Genomic DNA, 22,901 nt, shown 5'->3' with positions numbered 1-22,901 from the left:
TAATGTTGAGTTAGCAGTATTTACTAGCTGACTAACATTTGTACCTGAAAAAAAAGTAAGCTTGTATTGTCTGCGTTAATTACGTATTAGTTTGAAGGGTCATCATGCACAAAATCGTTTATGAATGTAATGACCAAAAGGGGACCCAATATGCTGCTGTGGAAAACACCATATTTAACAGTTTGCACGGACGAAATTTCCCAGTTTATAGACACACACTGGTGTCTGTCTGTTAGGTAGCTTTCGATCACATTTAAGTCTACACCATGAATTCCATAACACTGCAGTTTCCCTAATAATGTCTTGTGATTTATTTTGTCGAATGCTTTCGACATATCTGAAAATATGCCGTGTGAACTTTTTGGCTTCAATATTTTCGAGAATCAATTCCTTTTGAAACAATAGGGCTCTTTCGGTTGAGTAGCCTGAACTAAAACCAAATTGTGATTGAGTTATAACGCAATGTTTATAAAAAAATCAACAGTGTAGTAGGAGTAATTTTTTCAAGTCCTTTGAAAAAAGCGGAAGAATTGAAATCGGCGTGTACTTTGTTGAAATAATTTTGTCTCCACCTTTGTGGATCATCGTCACCTTAGCATCCTTCATATTCTGTGGGCAAATGCCGCTTTTTAAAGAAACGTTTTAAATGTGTGTAAGAAATGGACTAAGCATGCCAATAACATGTTTTATCGCTTCAATTTTTAGGCCAAATAAATCCTCACTTTTAAACATCTTAAAGCGCTTAAACACTCGTATTACCTCATCTTCATTTGTCGGACAAAAAAATATTGATTCCTTGAGTGGTGCTGGTTAGTACTCAAAAGCATTTCTTTGGTGCGAGCTTTTAGTTATGGATGTGAAGTATTCATTAAATTTATCCGCTAACTCTTTGCCTTTAATAACCTCATTGTGGCTTACAAGTTCAAAATAATTTGTAGCTCTACCTCTAGATGTGATGGGGTTTAACTTATTCCAGATTTCTTTGCTCTCAGAGACGCCTTCAAACATATAATGGTAATAATTTCGTTTTGCTTGCCGCTGGAGTTTAGTAACTGAACTTCTGTATTTTTTACACGTCTTCAAATCATCTGAATTTCGGGTAACTAGAAATACGTTAAATATTTTATCTTTTTCCTGCATCATTTTTAGTATCTCAGAAATCATTCAAGGTTTGAGAGCACGCTTTGGCTTTTTTAAAGCCCTTAGAGGAAAACATTTATTATAGAGTGAAATGAACGTTTGCATGAAATAGTCAGAAGATAAATCAGCAGTGGATAAGAAAAACAAGTTGTCCCATTTTGTTCGCTCAATTTGAACCCGAAAGATCGAAACAGATTTTAAATTCACTGGTCGATATAATATACCAGAAACGGACTGTCTGGGCTGATAACGGAATTGGGGCGCAATGAAATATACAGGAAGGTGGTCACTAATCGCGGTAGATATACTACCTGAAAGTATAGATACTGAGGAAAAGTTTGTTACGAAGAGGTCTAATAACGTTGCACTCGACTGAGTAGTACGAGTAGGAGTGACAATGACATTTGATAAAAAATGAGAATCAAGAAGTGTGGAAAGATCCTTTTGTTTTTGTGTGTTTGCTAACATATCAACATTCTGGTCACTTCCCAATACAATGCTGTAATTATGCTCATTTATGAAAGCGAACACCAGATCCAAGAACTGCATTATGTTGTCATATTACAATCGGGAGGTCTGTACACTGTAACAAATACACAGTTGTCCACTTTAACAGATACAATTTCACAATCATCCAAGCATTGACACCATTCATTTAACCGTTCGTATCTCATTTCATGCTTAAGGTACATACATACATTACCTCCTGGTCTTGTTTTTCTATTTAAGTACACTGTATTGTAACCGTCGATAGTGATAACAACCAAGTCATCACGATACCACGTTTATGTAAGCATTATTACGGAGAAATTAAATTTACATTGATCAAGAAGAGCAAAGAGGTCGTCATCTTTACAACGTGCGCACTGCATTCTATTATGAAGTACAGCTAGGGGTGACCCGCCCAGATTTTCAAAAAGTGCGTTTGCTTGACAGGGAGTAGAAGACTTTATATTAGTGTTCATTTGCAGGTGATAGAGATAAATACATATAAACAGGCAGTACTGTTACTGAGTATAACAAAGTAGCAGCTCTTGAATAGGATGCAGAAGTGAAAGTAAATAAAATACGCAGTAATGATGGTTTGTCAATTTTTGCTGTACCACACTGGTTGCACAACTTTTGATAACCAAACATAGTTAACAAACAAGTGGTGCATAGTATTTAGAGCAATAGCAATATTCGAGTTTACAACAGTATTACCGGTATAAAACAAATAAGCAGTTGTGTAGTACCAAGTAAAAATAGAGGCAGTGATTACACAAGAGGCCGTGTAACATGCAAAACTGTATGAAAAGGCATTAGGATTACATTTTCCTGTTTTGGAAAAAAAAATAAAGGATCGAAAGAAATATAGCATACAGAATCACAACTAAGAAGGCCATTATAACGATTTGTTACACTACCCGCACCAAGCCGTGCTAGCAGGTTATGTAGAGAACTGCTGTGTTCTCTGACTTCTGCATCAGAATCTTTCCCTGTGACACCCAGATGAATTTCCATTTTTTTTCTTTCCTGACTTGCCTCGCTTTAGCTACCAGAATTTTGTTTTCACGACAGAGGTGCTCATTGACGTATATTAAGCCATCTATGTCGAACCCAAGTCTTTTGCATTCAGTTTTCTTTTCTTTGCCGCCGAAAGCATTCTGTTTTTGGCGGCTCTCGAGTGAAACCTCCCGATCACATGTGACTTACTCTTAACTTTAGATGGCACACGATGTGCAACGTCTATGTCTTTGTTAGTTATGTCGGCCTTTAGACATCCCGCATGTTTTTGAACTTCTCTCAGAAGATTCTCCTCTGGCATAACTGGAAGCCCCTGAATTTCCACATTCATATTTCTTGAGTATTGTTCAAGCTCAGTTATCTCACTCATAACCTGCTTCATTTCTTTTTTTTGGAAGTTCGTTCTCATCGCGGCACTGGTTGATTTCGGCCCTAGTCATAGCGAGCTCATTCCTGACAGCCTGATTATCAAGCTCGAATTTTTGAAAACCACCACTCAAGAATCGTACAGATTTGTGAAGACGAGCGATTTCCGACTGAACTTCTTTATTCGAGGTAGTGATGCAAGCAACGTCAGATTTAATGCCTGACGTGAATGAATCTAACTTAGTGACCAACTCAGTCAATACTTTAACAACCTCTTTTATGCTTCCTGGTTGCTTTTCAGCCATGGCCATTGCAACGTCGTGTATGCCCCATAGATTCATTTCAGTGGTCATCTCAAGCTTAGCGAAATAGGGCAACAGTGCAACAAGAGACAGAAAAACACTGTCACAAGATAAAACTTGGTGCAAGTGATTTTCAAATCCCTACATTAGCTTCTCGAAAAAAATGTAACGCTCAAAACACTCGTGGCAGCAACAGCGACGGGATGGCATGATACGCGAAGGCACGCAATAATAAAAAAAATACACCAACCTGCAAGTTATAGATGAGAAGCTTAGTATGCGTCCACCCACCGTCGGCGTCGCTGCCACAGTGAAAAAAGATGCGCGCCCGAGAAAAACACCGCCCACAGATGAGCGCGATAATCCAAGTTGCGGCACTCTTAACCAGATGGCAGTTCCTGTGACGAAGCCTGGCCCTGCTGCAAAGCAGCAAAATAGATAGCGATGAAATAGCTGGTGTTTCAGCAACCTTGTGGGCCACTGCACCGGGTTCCTTACGGTCAGATTTGGGCAGTCGCAGGCAGCTGCAAGTTATAGAAGAGAAGCTTAGTATGCGTCCACCCACCGTCGCCGCCGCTGCCACAATGCAAAAAGTCGCGCTTCCAGGAAAAACACTGCCCCCAAGATGAGAGCGATAATCCAAGTTGTGGCAGTCTTAACCAGATGGAAGTTCCTGTGACGAAGTATGGCTGGTCAGATTTGGGTAGCCGCAGGCAGCTGCAAGTGATAGAAGAGAAGCTTAGTATGCGTTCACCCACCGTCAACGTCGCTGCCACAGTGCAAAAAGGTAAAAAGAAACGTAGCGTAGTTTGTGCGCCTCATCCCAATAATTACACACGCTGATTTGATCATACTGTCCAGCCATTCTTCGACGTCTTTACCGCGAAGGCCGGAAAATACCGAAGGGTCTCAGTGAGAGGTGCTCACGAGCCCCATGTACATGAACGCGACGGGGGCGGGCTGAGTTGAGTGGCGGGTTCAGCTTACCTCGACGCGCCCGAGTTTATATGAACTCGCACGGACGAGGTTAGGTGAGCGGTGATCGCAGCGACGCTTTGCGTCGAGGCCAGCCGAAAACCCGTCTTCCGGTACCGGTTTCCGCTCCTCCAAGCCTGCGCTCTCGCCTCTCGCCGCTGTGGCCTGCGGTTGTTTACGCAGTTGTCGCTCCGCCACTGCGATGGCTATCTCAACTCCCGTCTTGGCATTTTTTCTCAGTTTGCACCAGCTGTGCTTTATGGTTGTGTTGGTGTCTTGGCTAACACTGCACAACGCGATGACAGCAGTGGTTCTGTTGCGGCACAGCGCTCGCCGCAATCGTATCCGCAGCCTGACGCACCGTCCCGTGTTCACCCCTGGCTGGTCTCTCCAGGAATTCGCCGTGATTCATGGTTTGTAACGCCTTTCATTTGTGTACCTGATGCTGTGGAAAATCCTTTGAAGCCCTACACGCGAGTCATTTTTTGCAATAGTTGTGGCTTGTCGCTAATACGAATTAAGCGGCGCCCTGAACCTTGTTGAAAATTTTAAATTGAAAACAATAAGCAGTTTTTAAATCAAAATGACTAAACACCCTCATCAATTGTTGGAACAAAGTGTACAGTTCCACCACAATTAAGTGCACCGTGTTCCTCTTGCCTCATACGCTCACCCTGTTTGGCTAATGTGATTTCTGTGGCTTTTGGACTGAACAGTGAGATCCTTACACGATGAACTTTTAATCTGAGGGCTTGTAATTTCAATTGGAATGTAATGTACATTTTTGAATAAAATTCCTATCGGCTTAGGTAAAAATTCATACGGCCGCATACCATTTTGCCGTAATTTTACACCTCTATTTCTATTGTGCCTCGTTTATGCTTAAAAATGAAAGTAATTTGCTATTTTTATATTTCCTTGCAGGATTGGAGTGTACAGCACCACCGACCAAGCGGGCCGTGTGGATGCGAGAACGGTGCCAAGATTGGTGGGACCGAATTGTGGCTACCAACTTTAATGACAATGACTGGCGGGAGAATTTTAGAATGTCGAGGCACAATTTCTGCCACCTCGTTGCTGCCGTGGCGCCATTCATGTCTCCTTGTGAAAACTACGTGTGGACCCCTGTTCCTCTCGACAAGAGGGTGGCTAAGGCTCTCTACAAATTAGCAAGTTGTGGAGAATATCGCATTGTGGCCAACCAATTTGGCGTGCACAAGCCAACCGTAAAGAAGTTTTTTATATGTTTTGCCAATCGGTGACAACCAACCTGGCAAAGGAATATGTGAAGTTGCCGTCAGCAAATGAAGCGAAAAAAATTGCTGAACGGTTTGAGGCAAAGTGCCACCTACCTCAAATTTTTGGAGCGATTGACGGTACTCACATACCAATCACCGCACCAAAGACCGGCTACCGAGACTTCGTGAACCGGAAGTTCTGGGCGTCATACAACGTGCAAGCAGTTGTGGATGACGGAGGACTGTGAGTGCATGTTCATTCTAAAATGGGGTACGCGCGCGGGGGCTAGCACATCACTACGTGAGGCACAAAACATATTCTGTTCTGGAATAATTCTAGGCTACATTAACTCTACTCGGTTACTTCTCTGGTCTGTTTGGGGGGGGGGGGGTGAAAAGTTCGAGCCCAGTTTCTGTTATTGGCCATGTTTTGCACTAAATTGATCCTTATTTCATATGTGCCTTGCTACTGCCTGTTCAAATGTTTTTTTTTACTTGCAGCAGCAGCTACGAGTACCCCACTTTGTATTGTCTCACGTTAGAATTTTTGCTGTGCAGGTTTATGAACGTGTCATGCCAAGCCCCGGGCAGCGCTCATGATTCCACAGCCTTGAAGATGTCAGCGCTGTACAAGCGCAGCGACAACTTGGTGCCGCATGGGTTCCGCATGCTCCCAGGCACAGCCATTCCTTTCATGCTGGTTGGAGACCCGGCCTACCCTCTTCTGCCATGGATAATGAAGGGACACACAGGTAGACTCAGACTCTCAAGAGAAGAAGAATCCTTTAATGTTTATTTAAGCAGCGCACGGAATGTTGTGGAACAGGCATTCGGTAGGCTGAAAGGACGCTGGCGCATCCTGCTGAAGCGTGCTGACATATATTATAAGTTTATGCCAACTGTTGTTATAGCAACGTGCGCGCTTCACAACTTCTGCGAAACACATTCAGAAGGCTATGGCGCTTCGTGGGATCAGGCTGTCGCGGAAAGTGAATCAGTGCTCTTCCCACAACCCTCAAGCAGACCTCGCAGCTGGGTGCGGTCAGATATCAGGGACCTTCTCAAAGACCACCTTGCTGCTAATTTTCCACTACACAGAAGCACACAGGTATGATTTCTGCTCCAAAAATTGTTTATGCCATGAGACGTAGGTAAAAAGTTCTCACCATAGTTCCATTAAAATGCCCCATTTTCATCTGAGTTCAACATTTTATTCATCCACCTAAAATTCAGTGTTGCAAACAAAGTTTTTTTGTTCAGCTTTCACAAGATATATTCATTTCATTTCAAGACCAAGTCTTCTTGTGTATGCTAATTGGAACACCTGAGCTACTTAACAACCAAAAACGTGCAACAGATGTAAACAAATCAGGCACTGAAACGTACCATTGTCGTGATATGTAATAAGCTTTATGAAGTAACTATGCTCTGGCATGTTCACTGCCAATCTCTTGGTATTGCTTGATTGCACTCTCTAGGTCAACTGTCTGTTATCATTCATTGAGACGACTCCATTCATAAAGGGAAGTGAAACTTGTTCGTGAACTGGAGACACTATGACGATACAGTACCAATGCTCGCAAAGCTATGTAAGAAGCCAGTTTAGGTTTGTGAGAAATGGCATTTTGACTGCTCAAGTGCAGGGTATTGGTCGCTGGGGATTTTCGTTAAGCTTCGTCCATCACTGTCCCAGAATTTTTTTTCCATGAAAAATTTCGGTGCCTCAGCAATGGCTGTGCTCACAAAGGCAACATGGCAGTTGTAGACAAGCAATTTGTTTGTTTCAGCACTGTTATAGTGTCAACTGTTTAAAGTGGATAATGCCTGCGTACAGCTGGCGTATGCTTGTTTCGAGCTACATGGTTTTTGATTACTTTATATTGCCAATACTCTTACTTTCAACATTTATGAAGTTTTTTGCTATGTAAATGTGCTTTCATTGTAGCCATCTTTTCCTTTGTGAATTTTAAACCGCAGTCCCTGAGTGTGTCTAATTGTATTTAGTGCTCAAACTTGTAATGTCAATTTTTTTCCCTGTGGTGCTGTATATTCCCTGGTTCCTTCAAGCTGAGGCTATATTTCTATGGCTCCTGTTGTTAGCACTAAAAGTTGACGTTTTATTTTTTTCCAATGTTGGGCGCACGTTAAAGAACCCCAGGTGGTCAAAATTTCCGGAGTCCTCCACTACGGCGTCTCTCATAATCATATGGTGGTTTTGGGACGTTAAACCCCACATATCTATCTATCTTTTCAATGTTGTCTTCCAGTGTGTCAAAGTTGTGATTTCAATTTTGTATGCAAATAAAAATGTTCAGATATAGTTTCATCTGAATGGTGCATATTTACGCTTTAGGCTATTTCAAGCAAAAAAAAACTTTGAAGCAATTTTTGTCTTCTACGGTTGAGGCTTCATTTTGTGAAACCTTATTTGAATTTCTCAATTTAAGTTTTTTTTGGCTCTTCCCCACTGTTGCCTTTAGGCTTATATAAACGTTTCTTGATTTTGGGAAGTTTCTGATTTAAATCATTTAATTCATGGGTCCCGGGCGACTTTTCAATCGCGGTTTTGCGGTAGTCGTGTCCCACTGCCGTTGTGTGTACGCATCGTACTTGTGTTAAGCAGTAGAAACCAAGTGGAATTCCAGACAACGGAAAGGGTGTGATGTGACCATCTTCCACTCAGGTCCTAGAGTTTCCTAAGATGCACAGCACTAGTCTCTCACTACTGTGCCTTGTTTGTTATCCAAAGAGGCAGCGAGGCGAGACATTGCACTGTGGCATATCTGAAAATTCAGAAGAAAGGGCAAACGCGTAATCCTGGAGGTGAAATACTGGGCTGAACTCAGTGGCAGTAGGCGACAAATGGGTAGATGTTTAGGGGTTTCTATTTTGTTAACTACACACAACTGCACACACATAGAAAAGTTGGCCTATTGCCTCGGAGCGCGACTGTGCCCTGGCAGGTAGGACATGAACGGTGGCATTTGGGCAGGAGGAGGGGTGTGCATGCCTTGCAGACCGCTTAGAAGGTTGGCCTGATAAGCAAGAAACTGTCCCATAAGGGCTTGTGTTCCCTGCAAGAAGGAGTTTGTGACTCCTGCCAGGAGCTCCTTCATATTTTCAAGCTCTCTTTGGAGAAGCTGATTTTTCATTTCGAAGCGAATGGTATTTTGCTTCTCTTGCTGCTCAATGTTCTTTTCATACATCTTATCCAAAACCTTTTCAAACGTGGTTGTCTTGCGGCGCTTTGGGGGGGGGGGGGGGGGCTGTTGCATCAGGGGTCAGGTTTCCACGTTGTGTTCCTGATGTGTTTGGTTCTCCTTGCGATGGCGTAGATGTTGCAGCTGAAAATAGAATTCCCATGAGAGAGCCTTTTTCACGTTTATCACAGCCTCTTTAGCTTTTTTCTTCTTCAGTCTTATGTAGTTTTGTCTCATCCATTTCAGAGGGGGATGTAATTGACCTTGATGTTTTATGTATGATTATTTTTATGACATGTGTAGGAATACGTGGTCTGTCTGCATGTTGGCTATAAGGCGAGTATGTGAAAAAGGCTTAACCTTTTCAATTTGCAAGTGCTACAAGTGTTATTTAATACTTTGTATTTTCCCACATATATTATGGTCTGAGGCTTTACTGTGTATGGAGGGAGTCTAAGAATCGAGAAAAGTAATTATTATCTCGAAGATTCTTGTACATAGAAAAACTGAGAAACTGCGGAGTAAGTCTTTTAAAAAGTGGCTTGTGCCTTAGGGAAAACATGAGCCGCATATGTCTTGGAACACCTGACCACACTTGTTTTGCTGGCAATTTTGTTCCAAGAGTGGACATGACCTACTATGAACTCATGTATATGCAGTAAATAAAGCTTGCATGCATGTTCTCTGCATCGTTTTTTTTTCAGTCATATTGAACACTGAAGTAGGAAACATGACTGCTGTGGCATTACAGCGCAGAAAAAAAGAACTTACAGGTTTCTAGATCGTCGCACGCATCTCCTTCCTCTTCGCTGCCATCTGCAATGAAAAGTATTGGGTTAGTGCATTTGCCATAGGTCTTCATTGTAATCAGGGACGGGAATATTGACAGTACAACCATGTGCATGGTCAATTCATGATCTACATTTATCCTGCGTACCATTCCTTGCCGAGTACCCCAGCACCTTAGACTGTGGAATGCCCTGCCTTCAAACAAAAATGCGGGATGGGCGGAGTAACACATTTAATTGTTATAACCGAAATGGGGATAATTGGTCAAACAGAATTTCGTCGCCATAAGAGCGCAAATTCGCTTAATTGGTCATACGTCATTATCAATAAAAAACAAGAATAACCAAAAGTTAAAAATATCACAAGAACGAAGTTACGAAATAAATACATGGCTCATTCCACGCTAAACGTTCCAGGCAGTACGCTCGACCATCTCCGATAAGATTATAAAAATTCATGGTCAATCGTTTGACTACACTAATCGCTTCCATTTTTGTTTTGAGACCAGTTTTCGGAGGAATCTTTTTCTAACTCTCAGAGCAATTTAAATATCGTGGCAGCGCCCAATAACTAGGTTGTGAAAAAAACTCGTGGGTATGAAGAACACAGCGTTTCCTTGGCACAACGCGTTCACAGCTACTAGGTTGTCTCAAGATGTTCTTTAAAAAAGCAATGCGTTGTTCTTGGGCGATATTTAAACATTTTTTACAGCTCTTACAACTTTTTATGAGATAATGCAGCTGCATAATTTGTTTCTGTTGCTAGCGGTAAGCGCAGGAAACTGGAGCACGAATCAACAAGCCGGCTGCATCAAGAACACTGCATTGCTGCATTGAGCACGAAGAACAAGCCGGCTGCAACAAGAACACTGCATTGCTTCCCCGCAAAGCACATTAACATACACTAGTGGTGAATGCGTTTTAACAAGGAAGTGCGGTTCTTTTTCTACCGACTGAAATCGTTTTACCGTGCTGCGTATAATATTTCACTTTTTCGAAGTTTCGTCGCAACCTAACTGCCACTATATTTACGAAAGTAAAATTTTCTTCAGAAAATTGGTTCCAAAAATGAATAGTGTAGTAAAGTGACCAACCATTACTTTTTATAGTGTCATCAATGATGGTCTAGCGTACTGTCTGGGATATTTGGCGTGGAACGACCCTCATCTCCTCCAAAACCCGAACACTAAACCCGAAAAAACGTTCGAAATGCCTAAGTTCATTCAGGGATTCATGAAACACGAATTAAATAGAGCGAAACCAACCCTGGAGTACGCTTTTCCTCTGGGGAAAATTACATGTATTGGTAAAGGCACTTAATTTTTGTGATAAAGTCAATTTACACCACTTGCAAAAAAACCCAAAACAAAACTTACAAAGAATAAAATACCCGAAAGTATTTGCCTTTTCATAGTCGCACCGGGCTGTGAAGAACGCATAATAAATGCAAGCGGAGTTGGAATGCTGCGCATTAGTAGACAATCCTGTGAATTTACGCAAATGTATTCTGATGGCGAGGTGACCAGAAACTTTATTAAAGCGTTCATGTGCACGTATTTGATATTTCTGGCGCACAAGCCAATTTCCTGCTACGGGCAGAGCAAGATAGCCGGTCGTGAGAACAATAACCAACAAGCTCTCGTAGGACGTGCCAAGCAAGATTTAAACGTAAAACTGATCTGCATTTACCGCATAACAGAACGATGTTCTCGTCTTCGGCGGCGGTGTCAACGCCGTAATCTCTTGCTTGCACCATCGGGCGGTCGCCAAGCAGAAGGCTCATTTTGTCAAACCACTTCCACTTTGATGGCTCCCCGCCAGTTTTGCATAGGAGCAGGCGTTCCTGCGAATGCCAAAAAAGTCATTAGAAATTAAAGTGCCCGAAAACTTTTCGAATCAAAGCGAACAGGGAGGTACTTACAGCCGTGAAGCGTTTCTTGAAATTCTTCCAACAGGTCCTTATTTGCTCCCACGTCCACGTCACGCCCCGTTCCTTCAAACATCTTTCCAGGTCCATGAATATGTCCTTATTTTTTTGCCGCTTGCTATCGAGCAAATCACTCAATTTTTTCTCGTTGACTAAAGCTAGCAACGTCGTTATTTCATCATCTGTCCACATGGTGCGTGGAGCCCGCGAGGATGTCATCGTGCCTAGCACGCGCGTACCGGCCGACAGAGAAAGAGCAACGTCGGAGTGATGGCGACAGGGGAAGCGGAGACCACGACGGGATCACGAGCCGTCAACTCAGCGCGACCGGTTATACATGCCCTTTCTGAGCGCGGCGAGTTCGGTGAACCTACCCCCTGTCTCCGGGTCGACGGGACTCGCCGTGACGACTCTCCGCCACGACGCGTCCGCTTATACATGGGGAGGGCGAGTCCAGAAAACCTGTTTATTTCGGCTCAACGCGCCCTCGTCGCGTCAATGTAAACGGGCCTTAAAGAGTCAACTTCGTTGACATAACAATGAACCTGCATGAGCTAATTTCTGCGTCTGCTGCTTTTCGCGCTGTTCTAGTCCCACTCACGTGTCGATTTTTTAAGTTCGAGAGAGTAACATGCCGGGCGCATAAGTAATATATTTTTTGTCAATAAATCATGCACACCTAGTTGATATGCATTGTTGTTGATTGAATTTGCGCAAGCCAGACTATTTTACTGATAAACAATTATCAAGTTTGTCGCCTGTCAGACGTCCGATGTGGTGCTTTCCTAGATGAAAATCGTGCTGATCTGTGCGATGAAGCAACCGCGGGTGCCACTGCATTACGGGACCCACTTCGACGTGACCAGGCGCGCGCGTGCGCAGGCGTTCGTTTCGTTGCATCATGCCGGCGATGCCACGCCAAGCGCTTTCAATTTCGTAGATAGCGGACGCAAAGCGTAGATTATCGTGTGTCCTGCTATGCTATCGCCTTGACCGATTTGTTTTTTCGCGTTCACAGCGCTGTACCAGTTAACGGCACAAAAGTGCTTGACGTGTGGGAACTGAAGTTATCAGTTGCGTTACGGTGAATAAAGTGTACAACACACGCACCGACGCTCACATCCTGTATTGCAATGACCACACGAATTACCAACAACAATGCAGTGAGCGTTTGGTGGGCGACGGGCACCTTGTCTCCGTGGGTCGTCGCGAGTTACAATTTTGTTGTGGAACGTTTTTTTGTTGATTATTTTGATAAATGTATATACATTGCCCTACTGTAGCCAATACATCTGCTAGGTTACGCAGTACGTAGACTTATTTGAACCCGCAGTACGATGTGCAAAAAAAAAAACGTTTCCATAAGTTCATATGTGCTTATGCATAGAACACATAACACGTAGGCTAAATCGTTTATAAACAAAAAACACGCACGCTTATGGCGTCGTGTTGTTTTCTCAAATACAGAACCACAGAACCCTCTCACCACCCCTCCCTCCTGCTTTCTTTAAGTCTGTGGAAAGAAGGAAGTGGTGTGCAGAGATCTGGCAAGCTTGTTCCTGTAAAATATAGTTTTATTCCACACTGGCTGTCCTTTATTATTTTCAGCTTAGTGGGGTGGCTAGGCGCAGCTGGCTGTCTTTCGAGAAATCAATGGACGTACACGTTACAAACCGGAAAATATGTCAAAAATTTCTGCAATCTCCAGAACATAAGGAGGATCATTTGGCAGCTGGTGTCAGGACTGGTCCTCACAACTGAAAGGCAATGTCTATGAATAAATTTTAAGCTACGAGTGAGTGAATGTTTAAAGTAATGAAGACTGTTGCCTGTGTTGTCAGCAGCTGTGCATTTTTTTCGTATATTTTTCATGTAAGATTTTGCAATTTCTTCCTCACAGTGTTTCGCAGTCTAGCTCAGTCATATTTTTATAGTTTCCTTTCTCCAGAATCAGTGCAGAAGAGCAAACAGGATTGTTGTGATCAGCGAGTAACTAGTTCATTTGTCTTAATTATCACATACTCTGTGTACAATCTTGTGGTGTATGTGTCTTCAGAACGTCCTATAAACAGTGGGAGAGTCAAACAGAACTAAAAGCAAGGAATGGCTCAGTTGGCTAGAGTAGATGGTGCATATCACTCTTCCAATATTTTGTATCTTTGTGTCTTATACTGCTTTACACACATGAAGTTCACATTGGTTTTCATATTCATGTGGTACATGAACATGTTTCCTCAAGGCTTTTCAAACGGAAACGACCCTTTTCACTTTTAGTTTGACATGCAGATCAAGATATTTAGCTTATCTGTATTAACAACGGCTGAAATGGTCTCGTCCACCAGAGAGGCAGTTTAATTGATGAGCCACCGAAGGCGCTATTGTGATAGATGTGTGCTTCATAGTTAAGTGCAGTTGTTAAGTGCAAGATAGTTAAGTGCAAGATGTGTGCTTCATAGTTATAGTGCAGTTGTGTAGCCAAGAAATGAGACACTGGGCAAATGACGCACCCTTGAAAATTTCAGCAATGAAATACTGAGAACCAAATAACACTGAAGACCAAAGACGTCATCCCCCTATCCCTCTACCACACAGAGTTCCACCTATATCACAGGTGAAAGTCCATGGCCAATGTTCAAGCATTTTGTAAAGGTTTATGCAACCTCTTATTTTCAAATGAAAATATTTTTTCTAAAAGAAACAAATATAACCCTTTAGCATCAGTGGCGACATTTGTGTATGCAATTTTTTTACGCTAGCTGTGTAAATTTGAGGCCAGAATAGAGTAAAATACAAAGTTCGTTAGATGCACTGAACCCTCTTTCTAGTCAGTGTGTCGCGGCTAGACCTCAGTCTGCTGCGCACAACCGTAGCAGATCACTCTAGTGAAAGAACTTTTATCTCTGAGGGGTAGTTCTAATCGTGTTCCAAAACCAACGTCAAGTGTTGCTTTTCTTCTCCCAAAATTAACGCAATAAAAACTAAATGCACACACATCAAGAGCTTATGAATTCGTTCTTTCTATATCAAAACTAAATATAACTTACAGCAGAATGATGAAGTATTTAGTTTGATAGAAATTGTAATGGCTTGCTGAAGGTCACACAAAAGAACACATAAGTTTCTTCCTTAGATTGTAATATTGAGTGCCTTGTGATTGTGCTTTCTGATTTTGGAACATTTGCTTACAGTGCATCATAATTCACACCTGAAGGGGCTATAATCTTACCAAGTGTTAATAGTACTCTTCGCACGTGATTTGCAGCTAACTAAAAGAAGAGATTTTGCCCGTCAAGGTAGTAATACATGCTCAGGACATCACCAATGCAAAGATACACCAGCCGCAATCAAGAAAGTTCACAACTGCAGTAATTACACTAAGAAAAGATATGGAGGATACGCCATCAGGAAATGACAAAAAAAGAACCGACGGAGGTTCGTCTTCATAACAAGAACAGCCTTCAACTGATAAGGCGAATAAGTAACTGAGAAACAATGAGTGCACGAGAAAGAGCTGTCACACGAGGTCATCATCAGTCAAATGACACAGGCTGGTATCGGGGGTGGTGCTAGAAAAGGCACCGGAAGTCTAGACTGGAGGCCCCTCTCCCCCAATTTTTGCATGGCCCCAGTGCTGTGTTATGATTATGTGTTACGACTATATTCCCAAGAGGAAACATAGTCGTAACACAATGGCCAAGTTCCCCGCCTCTCTGCTCCTCCTGAAGAACCTCGCTTATCGTGGCTGCACCCCCGGTGTAAACCAATCCTAGCACCTACCCTGGCTGAAATACAATAAGAACAACAGAAAACTCACAGCAAATGTGACCACCATACTTTGACTTCTTGCTTTCTGTGCAAATGATTTTATCGAGAAGTATATGGAACACAAATCAAAGCACCACAGTCCACACAAGCTAGTACCTGCTTTCATAATAGTACAAAGTGCTGAAGAAGCATGGAAAGAGAAATCCGGCCTACGAAGCAAAATATTATAAAGCAACAGGAGGCTGTGTGGCCCTGACTGAGACAACACCAAAACAAAAAAAAAAACCTTTCAGGCATGCCAGCAGTTCTTGCCCAGCGCTGAATAGTCATGAAAACCTACCTTCAATGCCTTTCTTGCACAAGAACATTAAAAGAATACACACTGATGGAGAAGAAAGCCATTACTCAAATCCGGCTCTTATGCACCTATGGAATTCTTAATACTTGGACCTGCATTCCTAACAACGGCTTCAGTACAACTCTTGAACATACCCTCAAAAGTGCTGACTGCAAGTGCATGAGACATGTAGGCAGACTACAAGCCGACGCAATGAACACGTCAACCACCAACCATGAACTTATGTTAAAGTGGATGCCGCAAGAATTCTTGAACACTGGGAACACTCAACGTTCCCAACCGTAATCTTGACCTCACAAACACGATAAGAATGTTCCCAATGACCTGCTACCCATCGCCATCATGTTTAACAGGGGCATATACACACACAACTTATCTTTACGCGTTTAAAATACTCTTGCTTCCAAGTTTATAGAAACCATCTCACCAAATTTCTCTCTAATAAGCTCACCACTTTCATCGTTGCCGGGAGTTTGTTCAAATTAAAGGAGACAGAGAGAACTGGGGGGGGGGCTGCATGCAGATGATGTTCTCAAATAAATGAGCAATGGCCTGCATGGTCATCTTTGACCTCCTTTCACGTCTGAGCCATTTGTTATATTCACGTTGACATGTTAGTGTAGTAATTATGCCTAATGTAAGGGATGAAAGACATAATTATCAGGAAGAGAGGCATGCAAACTTTGAGACGTCTTTTAATTATTGCAAAGTGAAGCTGTGTTAGAAATAAAAACCTAATTGTTGCTGTAATGACACTGTGTATATTATGGAGAAATATTTGTACTGTGTTTTTACTATTCTTCTACATGCATTGAGTGGATAAAGCCAAACTTCCTTAACCTTAGGTGAGGCTTGGAAGATGATCAGAGAATGACAGTCAACGTGCTTTCTCGTATAGCCCCTGTCAGACTCGGCTCTCAAGTTCATTATTATTATTATTATTATTATTAAATGTCTATAAATAGTCGCAAGTTCCTCAATTTATATGGCCCTTCCTAAACTCTAATGCTGTGCCTTGCTTCAAACAACTTTACAATATGAAAAACACATCACTAGCTGTCCTTTTACTTGATTTGCCTTGATTGTTGGTTGATTCAGTGAACTGCAGGAAAATTTGCTGCATTGACTTACTGTCAGCGACAAATTCAGTTCATCGCACTAAAGGTGCCGGGACTCTGAATAGTAGCATTATTTCAGTGTGCTAGAGTTGACTCAAAAATAACTAGTCAGGCGGAAGATACACAACGATTATGGCAACAGTAGAGTCGAAAAGAGCTCATACTAGTGGATTTTCACAAGTAGGGGAAGAACTACTATAACAAATCTTGAGATCCAGTAAGCTTTCTGGTTTCAGATTGGCACGTCAAAGAAGGAAAAAATACTTTTTAGTAACGTTTGCGGGCAGAGGCTTCCTTCGTGGTCTTGTGATGATGTTTTGAAAAAAAAGAACCAATTGAGAAGGTACAGTCAAAATGAAAAAACAATCATGCATCAGCTTTCTTTCAAATATACTGCAGGGTAAACAAATCCTTCACTCTTGTGTACAACTTGTTTTTTTTTCTTTTTTGGTATTGCTGGTCAATTTTGCGTATTGTCATGTGGATGTATTATATATCTGTTTTGTAATTTTGAATAAACTTCAGTCGCGAATCGGCACTTGTGTTCCTGTGGCTCATTTGTTTTTATTCTTTTTTGTTGTACTGTTCTAATATCATGAATTCATACCAAATTAATCTGTCAGTCCTATTCAAGCATTCTGGCTCCCATAGTTGTATTAGTAAACCATGTCAGAGTTATGACCATGCATGCCTCTTGAAATATTTGGAGGACTGTTTGATGTACGACAGGGTTCACAGCATTCATCACATTGGTTACGTGAATATTGATTTTTGCTGTTGAGGGGCACATGCATGGTCTTAATCTTTAGTTTTTGCAATGTGGCTTTACAGGCCTCAGTGCTTTGATGATGTGAATGAGTTAGTAAAGACAGTTAAGCATGACTTACGACCACGAGCTTGTTGACCTACAAATAAAACAAAGCTCGATATGCAAAACCACCCCGTCTTTTATTCCAACTGATTGAAAATTCAGTTATTTTGGAATGGTGCCTCAACCTTTTTTAGGTGAGGTTTTGTCGCAGCGGTCAAGGTCACAGCAAACATGAAGTTACACTTTATTTTTCACCGCACTTAAGCGTAAGTACCAGGCAATAAAAATTGAAATTATATTCTCCCTTTTTATTTGTGGCACTCGAGAACTAGCACAATTGTAAACCCATACTAAACATAGGTTTACTGAATCATAGGAGTACATTACAGCTGTTATTCAATAATCATCGTAGTCATCATAACGGAGGTGTCACCATATCAATGGGTATTTTTTTCACACATAAATTATTATTTCTGATATAACAAATGCACAAAACACAGAAAAAATATTTTCACTTAGCCTGAAGAAATGATGCTGGTAAAGGCTTTATTAGCTAGATTGCCTTGACAACCAGTTAACATGAAATTTTAATCATAGCATTGTGGGGAATGTTTATTGATATTATGTAGGTGGAATATTTTTGCTGTTTCAGGCCATTTGTGCACAGATGATGACTTCTACATAGGAAATGAATTATCTGTCTTGTTTTCATAAAACTTCAGTAAATGTTACTTGAGAGAAAGGTTTTCCTAAAGTTCTCAGCATGACACTATTGAGGGGAGGTTAGCCCATATCATTTTGTTATGCATGCGTGTACGAGAGTCTAGTTCACTGCTACCATATGTGCCTTCCAATGTGCTGTCACACAGCTATAGGTAGAAGGTTCTTTATGATGTAACATAGACGAGTAGTGTGGTCACTGGCAGGAAAGTAGGCTTAGTGTCAATCAGAGTAGAAGAACATGGTCACTGGGTAGACCTACAGTCACGCCTAAAGCGAGTTTTACAGCTTTCAACCAATGTCTGCCTTGAATGTCATGCATATCCGTTTCATTAATTTCATTGCTCATTGGGAGGTAGGGCTTCGTGGAATACTGTCGGTCTATATTGGCTTTTTCTATTTGTTGGGACCAAGGATAACATGAGTGATGCAGCCAGCAGCTACAAAAGCAGGAGCAACAGTGTGCGACCTAGAAATGTCTGGAGTAAGAATATATTCCACCCAAGGCTGAACCATACAATCAATACAAGCCTAGAAGTTTGTCTTTTGCAAGGCAGAAGTATAGTCAATGGCAAGATAAGATCCTCAGAAACGTCGCTGAATCAAGTGGTTGGGCGTGCAAACATATCCAGCAATGTCACGATGTGATTGAATCTTGAAGTGCTGCAAAGCATTCGACAAAGGCGGTACGTAAACCCACGCGATGCCATACACCTTACGTTATCTGCCAGGGTAAGCCTTTAAATTTCCCGCGTGTTTGGTCATGAAAGACATTCTAGTATTATGCCCAATTGTGCTTGCAAGTGGGAATAAATGGTCAGTTCTTGGGTCACAGCATACGTTGAAGCTAATATGTCTCCTGTTACTGGCATACGACCCTGCACCACTGAAAGTCTAGCAGCGTCGAAGCTTATATTTCTTGCAGATGGCACAATTTGTTGTCATGTCAACCAAACACCACCTTTTTATGGTGTTTATTTCTTTAGGAAAGGTGAACATGTTGTTTGGGCTATGTGACGGGGCATCAATGACAGTGTTGACAGCTCCTGTGATATGTTTCGGATATGTTAGACATCTGCTGCAGTTCATGGGAACATGAATGCAACGATTTCAACTGAGGGAGTGTAACATGTACCGATGAGAGATGTACTCACATATTCTATGACGAAGAAATCACGGGATTTCTTTCATGTAATAATGTACCGCCGTAAGCGCATACCATTTACGCCCACTTGTAAGCACAATTAGGTATATCACAATTAGACAGTCTTTCACATACATCCATGCACACGGGAAATCCAAAGACTTTCCCAGGCAAACAACATAAGGTGTAATATGGCATCAGGTGGGTGTACGTACCACCTGAGTAGATTGCTTTGCGGCACTTCAAGATTCAGTCGCATTGTCACATAGCTGGATATGTTTTCAGCGCCAACCACATGATACAGTGACATTTTTGAGGATCAATTGGCTTTACTTTCCACAAAAAATGCTGTGATGCTGCTCAGATAGTGGGCGTAAACTTTCAGGACATGTCAGGGAACTGATTGGCCGCCTCCTTTGATGAGTCGGTGATCTAGCACAAATTGCGTTCAAGATGTCGTACCATTAGGTAAAGTAGAACTCTCATTTGATATTCAGGGAGTAGCATATACTGTCGTGCAAACATCTGTTGATTCCCAAATGTTTTTATGGGAGTTCTTAATCTAAGGAAGCTCAATATAGTAGTATTTCTGTGTACCAATAGCACGAAGTAGAGGGAATATGTATAATGGCCTGGCACCATGATACAAAATGTCAGTATAGAACGCAGTTCAGAAAAATGAAACAAATGAGCTTGTAGAGCTTATCAGCATTAAAGATGGGAAGCTCTCAATACCTATAAATCTGCCTGTGTAGGGCTAAATACTGGATGCGGAGAACACGAGGATAGGACAGGTGAGCTTTTGGACATGAAATCTACACCTGTTTATGTTGATAAATGTGCCTTCTTCATATGTTGGATAACAGAAATCAGATGTGAACTATGCGCATCTGATGAACTCACGATGAGTAGGTTTTCGAGGCAAGCATGACAGAATTAAAGGCTTGGATGTGTATGTTTGGAATTTGTCATGCCGCATGGCATATGTAGAAGATCAGACACGATGAACGGCGTCATTATCAGTATGTTATTTGAAATACACGTATCTTTTTAAACGATTTGATGGTTGAACCACATGAGGCCAAATTGGGAGGAAATCTGCAGCATATATCTCACATCATATACAAATGTGAGGCGCAGGGTTGAAACAGCTAGGCTCAGTTGACTGTTGGTGCTATGCCGTCAGCATCTTGATTTACATTTCAGTACCATTCGCAGAACACAGTATTACCAACACACAGCACACATTCGGCTGAGTGAAGTCAGCAAAATCTGTAATTTGGCATGGCTGCCTCGAAAATTCTTTTGAATTGCAGCCCCAATGAGATAGTGCTTCTAATATAATTTATGTATTACATCAATTTTATGGTTGAGTTGCCATATGCAAATTTATTCCTTCTTTGTTTCTCTGTCATCAGAGCCCTGAGACTAGAGCTCTTTCTCAAAAAAAAAAAACATCCCATACTGTTGTGGTGGCTCCGTGGTTAAATATATGAAACAGTGATAATGTAGTGTCCTATAATATCGTTGCAACTAAAAGAAGCAGGTACAATTCCTGTGCGTTAAAACACAAGTAATAATTTAATCGATCCCTTTGCACCGATGCAGAGCTTTTCTTGGCGGTTAAGCTGGCAAAAATGTTGAAAATTAGCGCTCGTGTTGTGCACACTCTACCATAGTCCTCGTTATTTTTGCGATGTTTTGCTTATACGCTCGCTGGTACCATAATCAGGTACTTTTCCAGAGTGTATACATGTAATGTTGTTAGGACTAAGTTTATAGCGGACAGGCCTAGCTCCACTGTTATGGTTTTGCACATTTATTAATTACTAATAAAGCATGCACGTGTATACGCTTAGTTATTGTATTTTACGAGCTGTGGTATTGTGTTCACGCGGTTTGAAGTATGTCGCAATCAGAGCGATCTGTGATTAAAAGTAGACACACATGTGACCATGCTGGGTCATATTTCAAGGGCGTAGCCAGTGTTTATTTCTAGGTGAAGCATCAAACCCAGGGTGTGGCTGAACCAGTATTATTGTATTCAATTGTATATATTGAATCTAACCTTGTGGCAACGCCTAGCACCTTATACTACCACCTAATTTAATTCGGATGAAAATTGTGCGCTTCTTCGCCTCTTTACAGCCGTCATTCTCGCTTCGTATTAACACGTCATTTTCACCCGTACAACCATGCCTTTTCACGCATGTCGAGTTCAAGACTACTGCAGCTGCATAGCATCCGGAACTCCAGCATGATGAAATGAAATATATGCGGCAATCGAATCAGCTGATGTTGGTTTTCGCGATTTTGCGAGGATCGCCTGATTTTTTTGCTGATTCTTCATAACGGTGTCTTTTGATCGTAATCAGACCCCTCATGTTGTGTTTGGCACAGAATCACGCTAACGTTTGGCGAAGACGTTTGCTAAATCACGGCCTGAGAGTCGGAAATGGCGATGCGCAGATTACGACCGTCTTAATCTTTCCGCTATGTTAGGTGTCCTTGTGACATGCAACGCAAAGTTAGCATAGTCGTAAGAAGTAGTACGCTTGTTTTCTTAGTTATACAGACAGCTCGTGCTGTATGAAAGCTATAAATTGCATGCTACTTCATTAAAAAAATTTCTTTCGCACTCTTTTGCGCCAACCACGACCTCGGTTGTGATACCAGCTCGCCAAGCTGAGCGACAGTAGATTTTGACATTTGCTGGTTGACTACATCATCGCTGCCTTTCTGGATGCTAAATATCACTTTTGTTAAGGAAGCTTGAAATCATCTTAAGTTTCGTTGTGCATAAAACTTCCCTGGCCACATTTCGGGCGATTTTGTCCGATTTCGTCGACGCTACCTTACAAAGACCTGGCAACACTGATTTTGTCATCCGGGTTCAGGGCAGAAAAAAGAAACTTTCAGCTGCCTCAGCAACACCAGCGACGTGCCAGATTACGTTTGTGAGTATAAGTTATTGTTCTTCTGTACGAGTGCCTACTTGTTCACACCTTTCACGTGCACCTTAATCGACCGCTCGCCGTAGTGTGCGAGTATTCGGCGAGTAAATAGGACGAACAATTGCGGCTAGTCGCGTAAGTGCGACCCGAGTGATCGATATTTTTTCTTTCGATTTGAAAGTACATAGTGGAGTACAGGTCTTATTTTCATTTGCAGTTTGCCTAAGCTTACCGCAACATGATGGGAGCCGCTGTCGTCTGCCTATGTCTCGGGTAAAATTTAGAAAAGTGCCTGTCTCTCACCAATGCTAATTTTATGTGCCTGGGTGTCAAATTTGTGCAGTGTATCGGCAGTGTGACCTTGGTGCAAACACGTAGCACATGTCACACCGTTTTGCATGACCGCGTCTTTACGATGCACCTAAGACAAGGTCAACTACTGCAGTCTGCCGTGGGTTCAGCGTGGCCAATACGTGGAGCCGGGCCCTGTGCAACTAGAGGAACTTCTCTGTATGAAGGGTTAGTACGCTAGACAAGGCTTGTGTAACTTGCTAGCTTCGTGACATCAATACGAGTAATTAAAAAGGCA

The 22,901-nt window shown here is 42.0% G+C and overlaps 2 protein-coding genes across 2 annotated transcripts; one reads left to right on the top strand and one right to left on the bottom strand.

The window, feature by feature from the left end:
• The first annotated feature begins 4,542 nt into the window (after window positions 1-4,542).
• Window positions 4,543-5,653, top strand: LOC119165929 (uncharacterized). The gene is made up of 2 exons (XM_037417917.2): window positions 4,543-4,702; window positions 5,214-5,653. The coding sequence occupies exons 1-2, from the start codon at window positions 4,549-4,551 to the stop codon at window positions 5,549-5,551; spliced, it is 492 nt and encodes a 163-aa protein (XP_037273814.2). The 5' UTR covers window positions 4,543-4,548; the 3' UTR covers window positions 5,552-5,653.
• A 2,758-nt stretch (window positions 5,654-8,411) lies between these two features.
• LOC142784008 (uncharacterized) lies at window positions 8,412-11,309 on the bottom strand. Its single transcript, XM_075882623.1, has 4 exons — window positions 11,205-11,309; window positions 9,499-9,543; window positions 8,801-8,871; window positions 8,412-8,709 (listed from the first exon to the last, which is right to left on the bottom strand). The coding sequence occupies exons 1-4, from the start codon at window positions 11,296-11,298 to the stop codon at window positions 8,458-8,460; spliced, it is 462 nt and encodes a 153-aa protein (XP_075738738.1). The 5' UTR covers window positions 11,299-11,309; the 3' UTR covers window positions 8,412-8,457.
• Between the last annotated feature and the right edge of the window lie 11,592 nt (window positions 11,310-22,901).

Source organism: Rhipicephalus microplus, unplaced genomic scaffold (assembly GCF_043290135.1).
Source record: "Rhipicephalus microplus isolate Deutch F79 unplaced genomic scaffold, USDA_Rmic scaffold_13, whole genome shotgun sequence".
Lineage (NCBI taxonomy): Eukaryota > Metazoa > Arthropoda > Arachnida > Ixodida > Ixodidae > Rhipicephalus > Rhipicephalus microplus.
Note: the sequence above shows the minus strand (reverse complement) of the source record. Positions and strands in the feature narration are given on the sequence as shown.